This window comes from Cynocephalus volans, chromosome 1 (assembly GCF_027409185.1).
Source record: "Cynocephalus volans isolate mCynVol1 chromosome 1, mCynVol1.pri, whole genome shotgun sequence".
In the NCBI taxonomy this organism is placed as follows: Eukaryota; Metazoa; Chordata; class Mammalia; order Dermoptera; family Cynocephalidae; genus Cynocephalus; species Cynocephalus volans.
This window is the reverse complement of record NC_084460.1, coordinates 241,916,916-241,935,993: the sequence shown is the minus strand read 5'-3', so window position 1 is coordinate 241,935,993 and position 19,078 is coordinate 241,916,916. Positions and strand designations below refer to the sequence as shown.

The following is a 19,078-nucleotide window of genomic DNA, read 5'->3' as shown; positions in this document are numbered from 1 at the left end:
CGGTCGGCTCGAACTTCAAGCACCTCTTGCAGAAGACCCGCCGCCGTACACCTCGCACCCCAGCCGGCCGCGCTCAAACTGCAGCTGGCACAGCTGGGCCCGGAGCCCCACGGACAGGCAGCGCCGCGCCCCACTTCTGCCTCCCCAGTTCCTACCTCAACTGTTCATGCCCTTCCCCCGTGCACGCCCCTCACCTGGCCTTCCAGCCACCCAAAGTGACAGGGAGAAAGGGAGAGGAGTTGCCGTCAGAAGTTTCAGTTGCCGGAAGTTGTCACCTTTGACCTCGGAAGTTCCCGCTGAGGTTGGAGGCGCAGTTCCGGGTAGGCGGGAGAGTTGTTTACTTTGCTCACAGATCTAGCCGCTGCCTTCCCCAGCTCAGGCTTCAAGATGGGGAAGTCCTTCGCCAACTTCATGTGCAAAAAAGACTTTCATCCCGCCTCCAAATCCAACATCAAAAAAGTGAGTAACGAGACCCTGGGAGGGACTGGCTCCCTGCGGCTGGGTTCCCAGAGGCTGCTGAGACTGCTGATGTCTCTGGGTTCCCTGGGACAATCACCTCTTCTCCAGGCCTAAAGCCCTGGTTCTCTCGCCTTTTCTCCGCTGAGTGACTCGCTGACGAAGCGGGTCCTCAACGTTTATGCTACATCCGCGAGGAGATGGGAGATCCTCGTCGGTTCTGTGGGGTAGAAAATAAACCCATAAAAGTGGAGGCAGATGTTAGAGTTCCTCAGTACACTTCTTTAACCTGATTCTGGTTTTGTTTTTTCACATCCCAGGGGATCACGGCTTCCTAGGTCTGCACCCTGTACAAAAAAGACTGCCTGTTTATTTAAGATAGATGTTAAAAGATAAATTCACCCCTTGCCCCTACTCTTCATCCAGCCCGATAATGTAGCCTCTGTTTGGTGATCTCGTTGAAGTTTAGCGTTTTGAATAATTGATTACAGATCTGCTAGGTGCAGTACAGAAAGACGTGCTGAACATTTATTTATTTATTTATTTATTTTATTTTGTTTATGGCGGCTGGCAGGTGCGGGAATCCGAACCCTTGACCTTAGTGTTATAACACCGCTCTCTAACCCACTGAGCAACGGGCCCGTGCTGAATATTATACCAGTGAAAAAGTGAAGTAGAAAGTGTCTGAGTTATTCATTCTAGTTATTCCAGCACAGTCATTTTTAGTCCTGAGACCTTGCACGAAACCTTTCATATCTCTGATCCTCAGTCTTCTAATCTATAAATTAAGAATAATTGATATCAGTTGTCTTGACTTGTAAAATTGTTTTTGAGGATTAAATGAGATGGTGTAGATAAAGGATTTGAAACCTATCACTGTGCCCACCACACAGACCGGGTGCTCAATAAAATTTTAATTCCCCTACACAAAAACTTGTGAAAGTGAACTAAGCTTTCTGTTGTTTTTAAAACCAGTTACAGTGAGTTATATATAGTTTATATATATTTAAAGTATGTTGCCATTTATGTAAAAAGAATGTGTTTCCATGTGTTATATATGTATTCTTCTACATATATGTGCATTAGAACATCTTCAGAAGAATATACAAGAAATGGATAACATTGGGTACCTGTGAATATAGCTACTTAATTTAAAAAATAAGTAACTTTTAAAAACTGAAACTTGCTATAAAGCATTCTGTGATACCAGCCTTACTCCTTGCTCCCCCAAATTAATCACTGTTTTATTCTGTTTCTTTAACTTGGACATATTTCTATGGACATATTTCTTTAACTTGGACATGTTTCTATTTCTAATGCCCAAGAGATACCAGAGGAAAGGATCTGGGTCAGCCTCAACGCACCCCGTTCTCTTACCAGGTTCTTGACTGCCACAGGAAAGAATTCAAGAGCAGAGTCACAGTGGAAAGTGAAAACAGGCTTTAATATACAGAGTAAGAAGTACAGACTTTGTAAGAAAAGTGCAGCCTAGCTCCACAGACTGAGAAGGGCCCACACTAAGTTTAATACGAAAGCGGAAATACACTCTTAAAGTTTACTACAAAGTGCAAACTGGCTCAAGAGAGTGAGCAGCTGCCTGCTAAAAGCAAGTTTAATACAAAAATAAAGCATGCACACCTTGCCAGCAAGATGTGGGTTGGTCCCAGGGAAAGTGAGCAACCAACCCTGCTTTCTACTTTTATCGTCTAATACATATTCATACTGTCTAATGTATATTCTACTATGGGGGTGATTCCGTTATGTGACATAGTCTTGCATGTGCTCAGTTGGTCTTTTTTAAAGCATGCTCATTGGTCAAATTCCACCATATGCACTAAATATATTAAAGAATATTCAGTCTCTAGTGCCGCCAGTGGAAGGCCATTCAAAAGATAAATTTCGCTTTATTGAGCATGCTTCACCACTAGCCTATGTCAGTATGCATAAACTCCTCTCTACTGAACATGGTCAGCCACTGGTCTTGCATAAATCTGTCCCCTATAGGCTCAATCTCTCCATGTTGGTACCATGTTACAATAATCAACAATGACTCTCCTCTAGGGGAGGGCAAAGTGGAGGGGTCTGAGGCTTTGGGGAGTGGTTTGAAACTCAAACCCTTGGAAACTGAGCACCTGCTATCTCACAAGTACCAAACTTTGTTATTATTTATTCACAGAATTTATATCTCTTCATTTTTATTATGAAAAATTTAAACATACTGAAAGTCATGATTTTTTGTTAGAAGATTCTGAGCATTTTGAAGGCAGTAATATGTTTTATATATATATATAACATAACACACACACACACACTTTTTTTTTTTCCTTGGTGGCTGGCCAGTATGGGGACCTGAACCCATAGCACTATGCTCTAACCAACTGAATTAACCAGCCAGCCCATTTTATTACTTCTTATTCCAGTTCATTACTTCAGTATTTGAGCTCTTAGGCAATTGAGACAAGTGAAATAACTTTGTAAAATCTAAAGTTTTAAATAAATGGTAGTTATTCTGTTAGAAGTAATATGTTATTCTACGAGGCAATGAACCTTTTAGTTCTCTGTTGCATTGTTTACATTTTGAGCTTCAGTGCAAATTCCAGACATGTGCCTTTTACTTCCTATCCCAAGTGTACGTTTTTCTTCTACTAAATAGCATTGCAGTGAATGAAACTTTCAGAAACTTATTTCCAAAGAAATTTTTAGTATATTCTGTTCCCAGTGGGTTCTCTTTCATTTCTGTTTTTGCTTTTATCTCTATATAAATCCTTCTTATCCACATCTCCAATTGTGTCCTCATAGATACTTTCTACTTCAGTTACGAACAATAGAATGTGGACTTTTTACCTTCACCACTTTTATGATTTTGAGTATCTCACATAAAGACACATTTAACTTGTGATGTTTGTGCCCCTGGGCAACTCCAGAACATCTGATATACCTCTGTCTTGTCTCTTTGTCTCTTCTCTTCTCTCTTCCCTTTTTTTTTTTCAACTACTTTCATTTCCTTTCCCTTTTTTCTTCTCCTCCTCCTCTGTTTTTCCTGTCTTAGGGTGGCATCTGTGACCATTGTTTAACCCTAATGGTTGTGCCCTGTGCTAACGAGTTATCTAGATTAGATGTATTTTATGGAGAGAGATGCTTGTTCTGTTCTCTCAAATAATGTGGGAACTGAGTACAGGAAGCTATTGGACTACACATGCTCAGGGTGGTTCTCAACCTTGACATTTTTGCCTGAAAGTTTGCCTATTTTGAATGGTTAGATTTAAGGACTTATATCAAGGCAAAAAATCATATTTTTCAGGTGTTATTTTGTGATGATGTCATTATGACCAAATTAGGTTTTGTTGTAAACTGTAAATAATATCATTTTATATTTTATTATAAAAGAAAAGCAAACTTCCTATTTAATTTAAATCCAACTACTTAACTTACATTTTTTAATTTACTCATTTAGGTATGGATGGCAGAACAGAAAATATCATATGATAAAAAGAAACAAGAAGAATTAATGCAACAGTATCTTAAAGAACAAGAATCATATGATAATAGGTAAGAAATTCCATTGTGCTGGTGTTTTTAGTATAATCAATTACATGAGAATAATCTCTTACTGAATCATATATTAAGTCAGCTTTTTGAAATTGAATGTCCCAATGGTAGGATTCTGTTCTTTTCCTTTACACTCATACCTGTAAATGGCCACTTTTTCCAACTTTACCCATAATTCACCTAAAATGTAGATTCATGTGACTCATATACTGTCTGTGAACAAGTCCCAAATTAGGCAAAGCTTAGAGGAACAATAAACACCTATGCTTGAATTGCTGAGACCTCTTACAAAAAAGTATTTCTTTAACATACGCTCAAATGAAAAGATGCACAGGACTCCTTCAAGAAGAAAACTGAAGTGCCTCTGTTTGACCTGCATGTCATTGTTCTCTTAATAGTAGGATCGTGGCTAGAGTTCTTCATTGGTTTCTCCCAGTATGGTACCTGCCCTTTAGCTGTGATCATTATATGTTTGTATAGTATTTGGAAATCTAACAATGAAGCTGGTTTCTCTTGGTTAATCAAGTGAGTGTGGTGTTTTAGTTACATAGACAGTACTCTGAGTTAAGGAACATTTGCTTTCCTTTGAAACTCTGGAATAGAATAGTAAATTCTCTACTCAATCCTGTCTTTTGTCAAAACATGGAATTTAAGCAAAATACTAACCTATTACTACTCTTTAAAATATAATATAGGAGCCAGCCCGTGGTTCACTCGGAAGAGTGTGGTGCCGATGGCACCAAGGCCATGGGTTCGGATCCCATATAGGGATGGCCAGTTGGCTCACTGGGTGAGTGTGGTCCCGACAACACCAAGTCAGGGGTTGGGATCCCCTTACCAGTCATCTTTAAAAATAAATAAATAAATAAATAAAAATAAAAATTAATTAATTAATTAATCAAAATATAATATAATATAGCATATTGAGAGCAAAATTTAAAAAATAAAAAACTTACTTCAATTAAGTATCCATCTCACTAATTTTATTTAATTTGGTGAACTTTTATTGACTAACTACTTCATGCATGACAACAAATAGTGTTGCAGGGGCCTGTAAAAGTGTCTGAAGTGTAGTTTCTCACTACCCTCAAGAAAATCTAGTAAGGGATATGTATGTATAGTTGACATCTGAATATAATAACTGATGGATTAAAAGCACACACTTTTAAAAAACATACAGCATGCTAATACAGAACAAAATAATTTCATTTGGCATGACAAGGGAAGACTTCTTCAAAGAGATGACATTTAAGCTGAACTGTGAAGAAAGATAAAGGATTTTGAGGTTCTAAACTGAGGGCCATTTTTGCCCCTCAAGGGATAGTGGCAATGTTTGGAGACATTTTAGATTGTCACAGCTGGGGATCTGGGGTGCTACTGACATGTAGTGGGTAGAGGCCAGAGATGCTGCAAAACAGCCTGCAATGCACAGGACAGCTCCACACAACAGAGAATGATCTAGTCCAAAAATGTCAGTAGCACCTGATTTACATATACTAAAAGTTTATTAAAGATCAGCACAGTGGGAAAATGGAGAGGGCATTCAGGAAATAGCCAGTGGTTGAATTAGAAGGATAAAGAGATGGTGGAAGTGGAAAAGTAGGTTTGAAACAGATCATGTGTTCCTGTTTATTCATTATCTTAAAAAAGAGAGCATTACTATTTTCCCTTTATAATTAATTAATATTTGAAGCTCTGCAAATACCGTGTTTCCCCTTGAACTTTTGCCCACCAATTATAGCATTCAATGGTGGATATTGCCTGCTTCAATTATTTATTACTGTGGTGTTCTCATGGTGATTTTCTATTTCTTTCATTCCCTCTACATTTATTAAATGGGGAGGTTGTTTTTTAATTATTTTCCTGCTACATAAAATTGTTAACTTAATGTCTTGTTTTATTCAGATTGCTTATGGGAGATGAACGTGTAAAGAATGGACTCAATTTCATGTATGAGGCCCCACCAGGAGCTAAAAAAGGTAATTGCATTATTTCCCTTTTTTTTTTTTTTTTTTGAGTCTTTGATATGTTTGCAACTAAAGATTGAGAACTGCTGTGACAGATATTTTTAAAAAGTTGCTCTTCATCTTTTAAAATTGCCGTTATCCTATGAAGATAATTTAAAAAATACTATAATCAATGCAATAGAATACTAAAAATATTTTTCTAGTAAGAGTTCATGATGTGTTCTTTGGGGAGAAAAAAATCTTAACATTAGCAGAAGTGCATTTATTCGTTAAAATTTGCATATCTTTAGTCCATCTTACTAAATATACTTATAAATAGAAAACAATATTTACTGTCAATGAAGAGCATAAAAGTTTAAAAATAGGAATTAACATGCTTGTTAAATATTTTCTCATTCAATATTGTGTTTTATTCTCCTGAATTTTTATCTTGTGAAAGAAAAAGAAAAGTCAAACCAGTAAATTCTTATGAGTTATAATTAAAAACCATGATATCATCATATAATATACTAGGGTACTTCAAAAATTTTGTGGAAAAATAGAATTAAAAGTTAATACAAATCCTTTCATGAACTTTTTGAACTACCTTTATATAGTAGACTTTTATATTGAAGTTTTTAACTTGTCCTACCTTTCTTCCCCCCATACTTTTGATATACAATCAAGAAAACAAAGAGGTAAAGCACTATTTTTTGTTTGAATTTACTTGCAATTAATTGTGATTTAATGGAAAAATTAAAAGAATTTTCAATGAATTTTTTTAGAAAGAAGAAACAGAAGGAGAAACTGAATACAAATTTGAATGGCAGAAAGGAGCCCCACGAGAAAAGTAAGGACTGGTTTACTTTAAAGATAAAATACATATTAAATTTATCTGCTATCCCGTCTTATGGGATAAGCCTCTTCATTTACTAGAGAAAGCAACTGATAGGAAAGATAATTTTAATGACTTGTCTTATGCAACCAGTCTGCTTAATTGTAGTCTTTTGTTTCATATACTCTTTCATTTTTTAAAATCAGATTATCAGACTAGACACTTAATAACTAAATCGTGTTTGGGAATACTAAATAGATTTTGTAGTTCTGTATACGTACTGAAGTAGAACATTTTGTCAGGTTTTTGAACTATTAAACTATTTTTCAGATTAATTGCTATTTAAATTATTAAATTATTATTAATATTGTGTATGTGCATTTCCTCTACTTAATAGATATGCCAAAGATGACATGAACATCAGAGATCAGCCCTTTGGCATTCAGGCAAGTGACACATATTTTATTTATTCTGTAAGAATAATTTTATTTAGTATATATCCTTATATTGTTGTCCAAAAGATGTTTAAGTGACAAAGGGCATTATGGTGGGGAGAAAACATTAAATGTAGTAGACTGATAAAAGATAGGAATTAAACTTTTGTAGTGAGGATTATAATGATATTGGTCTCTGCAGTTTTCAAAGAATTTGGAGAATTAGCTCACGGTCAGTAAAAGATTTAAAACTATTATTTGTTTAGGAACAGGACAAATTATCACCAGAGGGCTAAATCCTTGTAAAGAAAGTTTTATTGGAACACTGCCTTGCTTATTGTCTGTGGCTGCTTTCCCAGCATAACAGCAGAGTTGAGTAGTTGTAACACAGACAAGAATCTGGCCTGAAAAGTCTAAAATATTTACTATCTGGACATTTACAGAAAAAGTGTGTCAATCCCTGGTTTAGAAATTTGAAACTTTAAAGGTTAACTTTTTAAATGAAAGAATTTAAAATTAAATCATGACATTCTTTTCTGGTATTTTACCATTTCCTTTTGGATGACATTGTTGTATTGCCACCAAGTAAAAGGCAAAAAGAAATAGGATTCAGCTTAGCTTTTAGGCAGAATTTTTAGTAGAAGATATTTGTATTTGTATTAAATTACCAAACATAGTTTGGAGACCTTTTTAAAATGTGAATAATTTAACTTAAACTTTGCCAGGACAAAAAGAGTTGGAACATTAGTTAGATTCTTAGTATTTTAGTAACCAAAATAATGTTCGCTGTTACTCAGGTTCGAAATGTGAGGTGCATTAAATGTCACAAATGGGGTCATGTCAACACAGATCGAGAATGTCCATTGTTTGGTCTTTCTGGAATCAATGCAAGTTCAGTTCCCACTGATGGCTCAGGTAGGCAATAGACATGATTTATCTGTTTTAGAATTTATATCAAGGACAAACAAAAAAAGATAAAATAATATTTTTCTTTTATCTCTCTGGGTATTGTTTTTTGGGGGTGGGTAGGTGGGTGGGAAAGGCACATTTTCAAAATATGATGATCAGTGGGAAACTTCATTCATATGTGTTGAATTTGAAATGCTGTGTAATAGAATTAAATTTAATTTTTCCAACCAAAGACCTTATGAACTTGATTTTAAAAGTAAGATTCAATAAATGTAATTTATCAAGTTAGTAGCCTAAAAATAGAAGAAATGGTTATTTCTCATATTCATATCCTCCTAAATTGTAAAAATAGACTGGACTGAAAGCCTCAGCAATCATTTCATTTTAGTTCAGAAATAAAAACAAAGCTGAGTTTAAAAAAAAGATGTTAAATGTGTTAAAATTGGTTTTTACTTGAAAGTTATTTATCTTCCTGCATATTACTGTCTACTTACGAAAACTGGTCTAATTTGGTTTGGATCATTTTGGTTCTTTTTATAAAATGATATTAAAACTGAGAAGTTTAACTTAAATTTCTCAGTGTTTTGTTAGTATATTATTGAGATAACCACACTAATCCCAACCCTAACTCATAATAGGTCATAATAGAAATAACCTTTTTAACCCTGTGACCTTAAGCAAGTAATTTCACTTTTATGAACTTTAATTCTTCATTTTAAAATAAGGATGATAGTATAAGTCAGAGATTTTCAGCATTTTAAAACTTTTTTTTTTTTTTTAAAGAAACTTACACAAAACTCTGGTATATAGAAGTAGAGCTGCTCTACTAAAGCAAATGCTCTGGGCATGAAGCCCTATACTCTCAGCTCACGAAGGCCTCTAAAACACCTCTTTAGATGCCCTGTGGCTTTCACTGCCACCTCAATCTGAGTCCAGGTTTCATCTTCAATCAACATATAACCTTCAGCCTCTACTCTATAGCTAGACATCCTGCTCCTTCCAGCAAGCCAAATTCAGGCTATAGAATTCAAGATGTTAGTTCTCATTTTAGGAGTTTAGGAATTTGATACAATATTAAGTTTGACACCATCTCTTTCATGGTATTGTGGGGGTCAAAATGGGTGGAGGAAGTATACAAATTGAATATTAAAATTGATTTTTTTAAAATTCTTATTCAAAAATATGTTAAGAAACCAACTTTTAAGTAGAAGGAAAACTATTTGCTCAGTGGTGTGATGATGTTGATACTTTTGTCTGGCAGTCTCTGACAAAAGAACATTCCACTGATGCCACAATACAGGTACTCTTAAAAACTCACATACCTAATGCTCCCTCCTCCCTACCCCTACCCAACTGGTGGAAGAAGGGAGAAGGTCCCCAAAGGAAAGAAAGCCCCAAAGAAAATAGAGTGGGGTATATTGTATACCAAAAACCCATGGACTCAAATATTTCTGACCACATATTTTATTAGTCAAAGGGATCTCTTATTATATCTGGAAAGTATATTCTGTTTTCTGGAAGGGGTTGCATCTTTCTTATCTTTTTCTTCACTCCAGTCTTGTAATACCCTTACAACTGTATGACTCATGGGTTGGCTTGGGACAGGGAGAAGTAGTAGCTGTCTTTGTTCCTCAGCTTCATCTTACACTGATGCTGCTTCTAAGAGAATGAGTAGGATAGATTCCAGATGTAGCCCTTTCTTTTGTTAATCAATAGACCTTATTTCTCTAGAGTCCACATTAGAAAGACTACTAATAACCAGAAGAACTTGAGCTAGTTAACCTATTTTTAAGATGAGTGAAAACAATAAAACCCCACAATAACATGCCCTACAATTATGTTAATTCAGATAGAATGAGGCTGGTTATTGGCTCTTCTACAGACCTCCATTTATATTCATTAACCTTATAATAACTCAGCCGCACAAATTATGCAATTGAAGTTTTTGGATCCCACTTATGGTGGGGCTTTACTGTAGTACTGTCCTTTAGTCAAATGAACTTTTTCCAAATAAAGTGAATAAAGTAGAAAAATGCTCAAGTTTTTGGTTCTTATCAAGTTTTCATATATGTGTGACCAAGCTTGAGAAATCTATATATTAGTGATTCTTTCTATATAAATAAATTGAACACTGGGGTGGGAGAGTGTGAAAAGCGTTACCTTTATTGAAATACCGTGGTTTCTCTGTGTGAGGTTAACATCCCCAATATATAAAATGTTCTTTCAAGTCAACATGAAAAAGAAGAACACACAAACACAAAGGAGTAAAGGACATAAATATAGATAGTTTACAAAAGAAGGAATTCAGATGACCATTATACATATGAGAACATTAATAATCAAAGAAATGAAAATTATAACAATGTACTATCTTTTTACCTGTCACATTTGGTAAAGATTTAAAAGAACTATATATTGTGTTAATGCAGGTGTGGTAAAATGAACATTTTAATTTTCTGCCGATAAATTGGAGCAGCTTTCTGGAGAGCCATTTGATGATATGTATCAAAAGCCTCAAAAATATGCATATCCTTTTACTTAGAAACTCACCTTCCAGTAATTTATAATAAGAAATTAATAAGGCAGATGCTCAAAGATTTATAGTAGTGAAAGATTAGAAACAATTCTAAACGTCTGTCAGTAAGGGGTTGGTAAAATAAACTCACTCATTTATTCAGCAATCATTTATGGAACACTTACTCAATGCCAGGCATTTTTCTAGGCTCTAGGGACACAATATCAAACACAACAGAAAAGGTCCTTACTTTCATTATATCAGGAATTACACAAAGTAAACTAATAAATAAAAAAATACCAGATATTTATAAGTTGTATGATGAAAATTAAATTGGATACTGTGATAAGAACTAAACGGGGAGTTTACTTTAGATTAAGTAGTCAGGAAGAGCCCCTCTAAAGAAGTGATGTTACGCTGAGACCTAAATGACAGGAAGGATGAAGCCATGCACGATCTGGTAAGAGAGCATTTAGCATCTTAGGCAAAATGAACAGCCTTTCCTAGAGAGGGAACCATCAGTTCTGAGAGGCCATGTACTTTGTGGTTAAGAGTGTGGGCTGAGGAGCTATGGAGCTTACATGGATGCCTGGTTTGGAACCCCTGCTCTACTACTTGGTAGCTATGTAATTTTGTGGTGAAATGAAGATAAAGGTTAAGGCAAGCCACTTAACCTCTCCCGGCCTCAGTTTGCTAACGTCTATAAAATAGACGTAATAGTACCTGCTTCATAAGGTTGTTATGAAAACTAAATGTTAGTTTATATATAGTGCTTGGAATGGTGCCTGACACACAATAAGTACCTTATGAGTATTGAAAAAAAAATTATGATGCCTCCCCCCAAAATGTAATACCAAACAGCCATAAGATATTCATGAATGAATATAGCTATAAATCTTTGTTGACATGTAAGGATCTACAAGGACATATCAAGTAAATAAAAATGTTAAGAAACAGTGTCATTTAAAAATATGTAAGGATGAACTGCAAAATGTCAGGCATTCACTGATAGTGAAATTGGCCTTCTAGAATGAAGTTATTTTTTTAATCTATAAGATTTTAGAAACTCTACCTTTTATGGTTAATGGATGGCTCACTGAATTAAGAGCCCTATTTGAAAATTAATTCTTAGAACTAAAGGTTCTTGTTTACTCTCTGAAATACTTGTACAGTACTTGGCAACTATGCATTTGACATCTTGCACCTAAGCCAATAAGTTTTATTTTTTGAACTTTATGTTACAAGCTCATAGATGATATAGGTCTATCTCTAGTTCACAATCTAATTCAGAAACATTAAACGAACATACCCCCCCCTCCCCAAAAAAAAGAGAATGACACCCAGTTTACAATCTAGTCAGGAAAGTAAAACCAGAGTATTATATATTTAATAGAGTATTATTTATTTATATTTAATAGAGAATAACTCAGTGTTAAACTAGGTGTTTAACAGAGGAGGTGTGACTAAAATGACCTTCGAAGAGTTAAAATCGAGACAGGTAGAAAAGTTGACCAAAAAGAAAGACCAAAGAAAAACATAAGCACAGAAGATTTAACTTGGATGACTTTAAATGAGTAGGATCAGGCCAGTTAGTTCAGTTGGTTAGAGCATGGAGTTGTCACACTAATGTCAAGGGTTCGGAGCCCCATACTAGCCAGCTACCAAAAAAAAAAATTGAAAAAAAAACCGGGCAAAAAAAGTTTGGCCATTAAGCACAGAAAGAGAAATACCGCATGTTCTCATTTATTTGTGGGTGCTAATAAAAATAAATAAATATACAAACAAACAGGTTGGGTAGGGAAGACACAACAATCACAACAATTCCTTGAACTTGTTAAGACAAGTGAACAGATGTGATGTTGATGGGGGAGGGGGAGAGGGAGGGGGAAAAGGCAGAATTGGTAAAGGGACACAAAAATCAACTCCATTGTATATTGATAAATTAAAATAAATAAATAAATAAAAAGTTTGGCCATTGATGCAGCAGCCAGTGTTTCCCATACTTACCTTAGTATTTTGTTTAAATATTGATTCCCAAACCCCTATCCAAGAAGAGCCATTAAATAAGAGTCCTGAGAGGAAGAGTCTGAGAATCTTACCCCCTATATAACGCTCATGATATAAAAGTTTGAGGAAACCATTGTAAGCAAAAAAAAAAAAAAAAAAATGGTTCTTATAGCAGTAGAGAGTAGAATAGTTGTTACCAGAGAACAGGAGGGTAGGGGGCTGCGGGTGGGGGGGAGAAGTGGTTGACTAATTGGTACAAAACTATGCTATCTACCCTAAGTGAATCATTGTGCAGTTTATGCATGTATCGAAACAATACACTGTACCCCACAAAAATATACAAATAAATGAATGTTAAAATTTTTTAAAAGTGGATGGCCATAGAATATTGTGTGAGTGTGTGTGTGTGTGTGTGTGTGTGTGTGTGTGTGTGTGTGTGTGTGTGTGTGTGTGTCTTCTGCTTATTTCTTTTTGGAAGGGGGATAGAGGAAAAGGAAAGATGGTAATGTGTTGAAAGATCTTTATTGTTTTTAAAAAGGGGAGAGGGGACATTTTCAATGTTATTTCTAATTTTTCACTAGTGTAAGCCTAAATATTCAGCAAAATAAATTAGGGAAATGGCAAAATAAACTGTTGATATGTTAAGTAAACTAAAGAATATCAATTGAATCTACACTGTGATTCTAATATAAAACTACATGCATATAAATTAGAACTGGAAGGAAACATGGAAAAATGAGAATAGTTAATATGTTAATTTGGTGAAAAGCAGGTGATTTTTTATTTTTATATTAAAATGCAATAATTAAAATTGGAAAAAGGGCTGGCTGGTTAGCTTAGTTTGTTAGAGGTCAAGGGTTCAGATCCTTGTACAGGCCAGCCACCAAAACAACAAGTAAATAAAAATAATAAAATAAAATTGAGAAAGAAACTTAAAATTTCAGCTTTTTAAACATTGTATATCTCATAATATTCTTCAGTAGGCTAATGTTTTCTTTTTCACTCCCATATTAAGTTTATTTTCAGAATAATTGAACACCTGAAGAAAGCAAAGAGTTACTGATGTGTTGTAAAGGCTGTGTCCCTGGTGAGAAACAACTAGCAGACTGAATTAATTCTTTGCCTCAGTCATTACAGAATAAGATGTTAGGGAAATTTCTATTTCCAGTTTTTCCTTTCAAACTGAGAAGGTATAAGTGAGAGCAAACACTGGTAAATACACAGGGTATTTTAATTTCTTAAATCCTGTATCTTATCTAAGAATATCTGAAGGCACTGAACTCTGTGATAAAATTATGATAAAAATAGATCAGTAACTTTCACCATCTATGATACCACTTAAGATGATAAAAGTTACTGATCTATTTCTGATGCACTGTCAAGGCTGAGAACTATTAGCTAAAACTGATGTAAGAATAACTGAAGATTTGGGAAAAGGAAAAATAAATAAATAAATAAAGAATAATTGAAGATTTGGGAGAATAGTACCTTTTTCTATTTCTTTGTTTAAAGTGTATTGTACTTATTACAAAGCATGATTCCTAAAGATAAATTCTAAGCAAATAATCATAGGTATGTCCAAAGATATAGTCACAAAGGATTGTGTATAACAGTAGAAGAAAGAGGAAAAAATAAAAGGATATTAAGTGAATAATAATGGAATATTGTTATAGTGGAATTCTATACTAGGCAGCTATTAAAAATGATTTGAAGATTTCTTAATGATATGGATGTTGTTTACAAAAGCAAGATATAAAACAGAGTAGTTAACATTTGTGTTTCTCTTTATATCTTTAGGTAGACATATAGACACAGACAGATACTTTTAGAAAAAATATTGGAAGGCGATAGACCAAAATATTAACAGTGGTTGTGTCTGGGTGGTAGGATTACCTGGGATTTTTAGTTCCATCTTTTTGCATATCTGTACTTCCAAAAATGAAGGTAAATCACATATATAAATTTTTAAATGAGCACTGTCTTAGAAGAATTAAAAATTGTACATATTTAAAACTGTGTTGCTTGCTTTAATGCCTTTAAAGTTTGACTTGAAGTTACCAGTCATACTTAACTAAAGCTAATAGAAACCCTTAAGGGATTCTCAAAAACAAAATGAAAACTCTACAGTATCAAATAGGAAAGAAAAAATAATGATGTTATATTCTGAATTTGAATGCAATGAAAAATAAACTGACCAATTTCCTAATCCATTCTCTGATTCAAGCTAAAAAAAAATCTTTTCATTTAAAAAAATCACCTATTGAATAATGTCTCACCAGTGAATAGAGATTATTTTTGCAATAAGGCAATTTCAGTGGATGTGGTTATCATGGGATAATCACACCCCTGGGGTACAGCCTTGTGCCTGTAATCTCCCAGGAGTGTAATTATTTCATGATAACTGCACCCCCTGGTGTTGCATTATTTCTATTATGAAATTCTTAGTTTAGTATATAAAGTAACTTACTTTGATCACTGGAAACTGCAAGGTGCTGTTAGCATGTTCCAGCTGTGAGGTTTACAGAGACCAGCTATAAGATTTACTTCTCCTTTACAAAGCTAAATTAGGCAATCAAAATGCTTTTTGGGGCTAAACTGGTTTAGAATATCTTTTCTACTGATAAAATCATCTTAACTTTGTAAGTTTTCATCTGCTCCAGATACATCAAAATTATACGTAAAATTTGTAAGCTTCATTGATAACTAAATTTTTATAAAATAATTTTATACTATAAATGGCAGCCCACCTGCCTTTTATCTATACTTCATAGTCCTTATTTTTATTATCATTAACCCTTAGCATCTGTCATTTACTTATGTTTTTAATGTATATTAAAATTAAACATTTTTTAAAATCCACAATGTGGTATTTCAAGTGTTTTTTATAACAGCTTTATTGAGCTATAATTTACATACCATACAATTTACGCATCTAAAGTATACAATTCAATGGCTTTTAGTATATTCACAGAGTTATACATGCATATTACCACAGTCAATTTTAGAACATTTTCATTACCCCAAAAAGAAACCCTATACCCATTAGCCCTTGCCCTCCAGTCCCTAGCCCTAGGCAACCACTAATCTACTTTCTGTCTCTATAGATTTGCCTACTCTGGACATTTCATATAAATGAAATCATACAATATGTGGTAAAGAAAGTAGTTTTAATAGCATTTTTCTTGCCTTGAAATTTCACACTTTAATACAATTAAAGCCACTGTTTCCTCCCTCCCTCCCCTTCATTCTTCTTTGGAATGTATCTGAACCTTTGACCTTTGTGTTACAAGGTGGTGCTCTAGCTAACTGTGAATGTATTTTTCTATGATGCTTAAATACATACACAGAGCAGAGTGAATAGTCATCATAATTAAAAACTTTAGCCCACAAGAATAAAAGTTTGTGTATAGGTACCTATAAAACAGATTAATATTAGGTTGTCTGCAAAAAATTTAAGGCAAAATTCTATCTATTACATTCCTTTTTTTCCTAAAGAAGCAAACAAAGATTTTGCACATCTTTCCATGTTTGAATTTCAGATTTCTCTCTTCAGGAAGCAGACAGGTAACTCTGAATAGTCACTGTAGAAAGCCAGACCTGGGGTTGCTGAAATACTTTTAGTGGATAGTGCCAGCCCTGCTTCAGCTTTCTTCTCAACCATCCATCATGCCCACCAGTTAATTCAGCTCTGTACCAGCACTTAAGGTAGATGAACCAGCCCTAATACTGCCATGGCGTTCAGCATTATGGCCTGCTGAAATGCAAGGGTTAGTAGCACCTAATTTGATATTACTTTTGTAAAAGCAGTATGTGATACGATTTTTCTTCTTTAGCCTGCTGAAGTGATGGATTACATTCATTGATTTTGAAATGTTGAACCAGCTTTACATAACTGGAGTAAATCCCACTTGGTTATTGTGTATAATTCTTTTTATACATTGTTGGATTTGCTTTGCTACTATTTTGTTAAGGATTTTTACATATATGTTCGTTCATGAGAGATACTGGTCAGTAATTTTCCTTTCTTGTAATGTCTTTGGTTTTGGTATTAAGGTAAATGCTAGCCTTATAGAACGAGTTAGTGTTCCCTCTGCTTCTGTTTTCTAGAAGAGATTGTAGAGAATTGGTATCATTTCTTCTTTAAATATTTGGTAGAATTAACCAGTGAATCCATCTGAGCCTGGTGCTTTCTGTTTTATAAGGTTATTAACTGTTGATTGAATGTCTATAATAGAAAGAGTCCTATTCAGACTATTTATTTCTCCTTGTGTGAGTTTTTGGTAGATTGTGTCTTTCAAGTAATTGGTCCATTTCATGTATATCAAATTTGAGAGGCTGGCCGATTAGCTCAGTTGGTTAGAGCATGGTGTTACAACACCGAAGTCAAGGGTTCAGCTTCCCATACTGGCCGGCCACCAAAACACCAACAAAAAAACATATTTGAGGACATATAGTTGTTTATAGTATTCCTTTATTACCCGTCTACTGTCCATGGGATCTGCAGTGATGGCCCCTCTTTCATTTCTGATATTAGTAATTTGTGTCTTCCCTCTTTTCTTAGTTAGCCTGGTTAGAGGTTTCTCAATTTTATTGATCTTTTCAAAGAACCAGCTTTCAATTACATTGACTTTTTTCTCTCGTTTTCCTATTTTCAAATTTGTTATTTTTTAATTTCTTTTCTTCTGCTTGCTTTGGATTTAACTTGCTCTTCTTTCTTTAGTTACCTAAGATGAAATATTACATTATTGATTTTAGGTTTTTCTTATTTTCTAATATATGCATTCAATGCTACAAATTTTCCTCTAAACACTGCTTTTGCTGTATCCCATTTTGATAGGTTTTGTTTCAATGATTTCTGACACTAACTGCCTGGAGTTAGGCTAAACTTCACAGGTTAATAGTCTTCCAAAAGACTGCCTTCACCTCAGATACCAGCTGCAAGCTTGGGGGTTCCCAGGCCATCCTCCCAACCTGCTACAAATTCAGAGGTTCTATGCCCTCACATTCAATAATTCACCAGACCAACCTACAGAATTCAAGAAAGCACTATACTTAGGATTACAGTTTTATTATAGCAAAAAGGATACAAATCAGGACCAGCCAAAAGAAGAGATGCATAGAAAGAAGTCTGAGAAGGTCCCAAACATGAAGCTTCCAGTGTCCTCTCCCCATGGAATCAGGACATGTCACCCTCCTTGCACACTGATGTTTAACAATAAGCACAGAATATTGTTAACCAGGGAAGCTTACCCGAGCTGTCCAAAGTTTTTATTGGGGTTTAATTACATAGGCATGATTTTTTTTTTTTTTTTTTTTTTTTAAAGATGACTGATAAGGGGATCCCAACCTTTGACTTGGTGTTGTCAGCACCATGCTCTCCCAAGTGAGCCATCCGGCCATCCCTATATAGGTATCCAAACCCATGGCCTTGGTACCATCAGCACCACACTCTCTCAAGTAAGCCACGGGCCATCCCCTACATAGGCATGATTGATTGAACATTGGCCATGTGATTAAATTCAATCTTCAGACCATCTCCCCTCGCTAGCCCTTCTCCTCCCCTCAGAGGGCTGATATCTGGCTCAAAGCCCAACTGTCTACTCACCTGGTTTCTCATTCTGACCAGCCATTATCCTGTGTCATCTCCTTAGCATAAACTATCTAGGGGCCCACCATGAGTCACCTCATTAACACAAACTATCAGGGTCCACCATGAATAACAAAGATACTCCTATCACTCAGGAAACTTCAAGGTTTAGAGGCTCCCTCCCAGGAACTGAGGACAAAGGTTAGCCAAATTCTTTATTACACAGCAGTTGTATTTTCGTTGTCACTAGTTCAAAGTATTTTTTACTGTATCTTAAGACTTCTTTGACCTGTTTTGTTTAATTTCCAAATATTTTGGGATTTTCTAGCTATCTTTCTGTTACTGATTTCTAGTTTAATTCCACTGTGGTCTGAGAGCATACTTTGTATAATTTATATTCTTTTACATTTGTTAAGGTGTGTTATATGGCCTAGAATGTGGTCTGTTTGGTGAATGCTCTATATGAGTGTGAGAAGAATGTACTTTCTGCTGTTAGGCTGTTAGGTGAAATATTCTATAAATGTCAACTAGATCCAGTTGTTGGATGGTGCTATTCATTTCAACTCTATCCTGCTGATTTTCTGCCTGCTGGATCTGTCAATTACTCATAGAAAGGTGTTGATATTTCCAGCTATATAAATGGATGTCTATTAGTTTTTGCCTCATATATTTTGATGCTCTGTTGTTAGGTGCATACGCATTTGGGATTATGTCTTCTTGGAGAACTAACCCTTTTATCATTATGTGATGCCTCTCTTTATCCTTAATTTTCTTTGCTCTGAAATCTGTTTGTCTGAAATTAATATACATACTCTTGCTGTGATTAGTGTTAGCAAGGAA

The 19,078-nt window shown here is 34.9% G+C and overlaps 2 protein-coding genes across 2 annotated transcripts in view; one reads left to right on the top strand and one right to left on the bottom strand.

Moving 5' to 3' along the window:
• SCRN3 (secernin 3) overlaps window positions 1-276 on the bottom strand; it is a 30,932-nt gene extending 30,656 nt beyond the window's left edge. Inside the window, exon 1 of the mRNA XM_063109965.1 lies at window positions 195-276. The gene's annotated coding sequence lies outside the window, so the exon portion shown is untranslated. The remainder of the gene's footprint in view (window positions 1-194) is intronic.
• Window positions 277-292: 16 nt separating this feature from the next.
• Window positions 293-19,078, top strand: part of CIR1 (corepressor interacting with RBPJ, CIR1) — a 32,380-nt gene continuing 13,594 nt past the window's right edge. Inside the window, 7 exon segments of the mRNA XM_063085847.1 lie at window positions 293-459; window positions 3,911-4,005; window positions 5,911-5,984; window positions 6,639-6,649; window positions 6,737-6,801; window positions 7,184-7,232; window positions 8,018-8,135. Coding sequence (XP_062941917.1) covers window positions 388-459; window positions 3,911-4,005; window positions 5,911-5,984; window positions 6,639-6,649; window positions 6,737-6,801; window positions 7,184-7,232; window positions 8,018-8,135 — 484 coding nt within the window. The 5' untranslated portion in view covers window positions 293-387.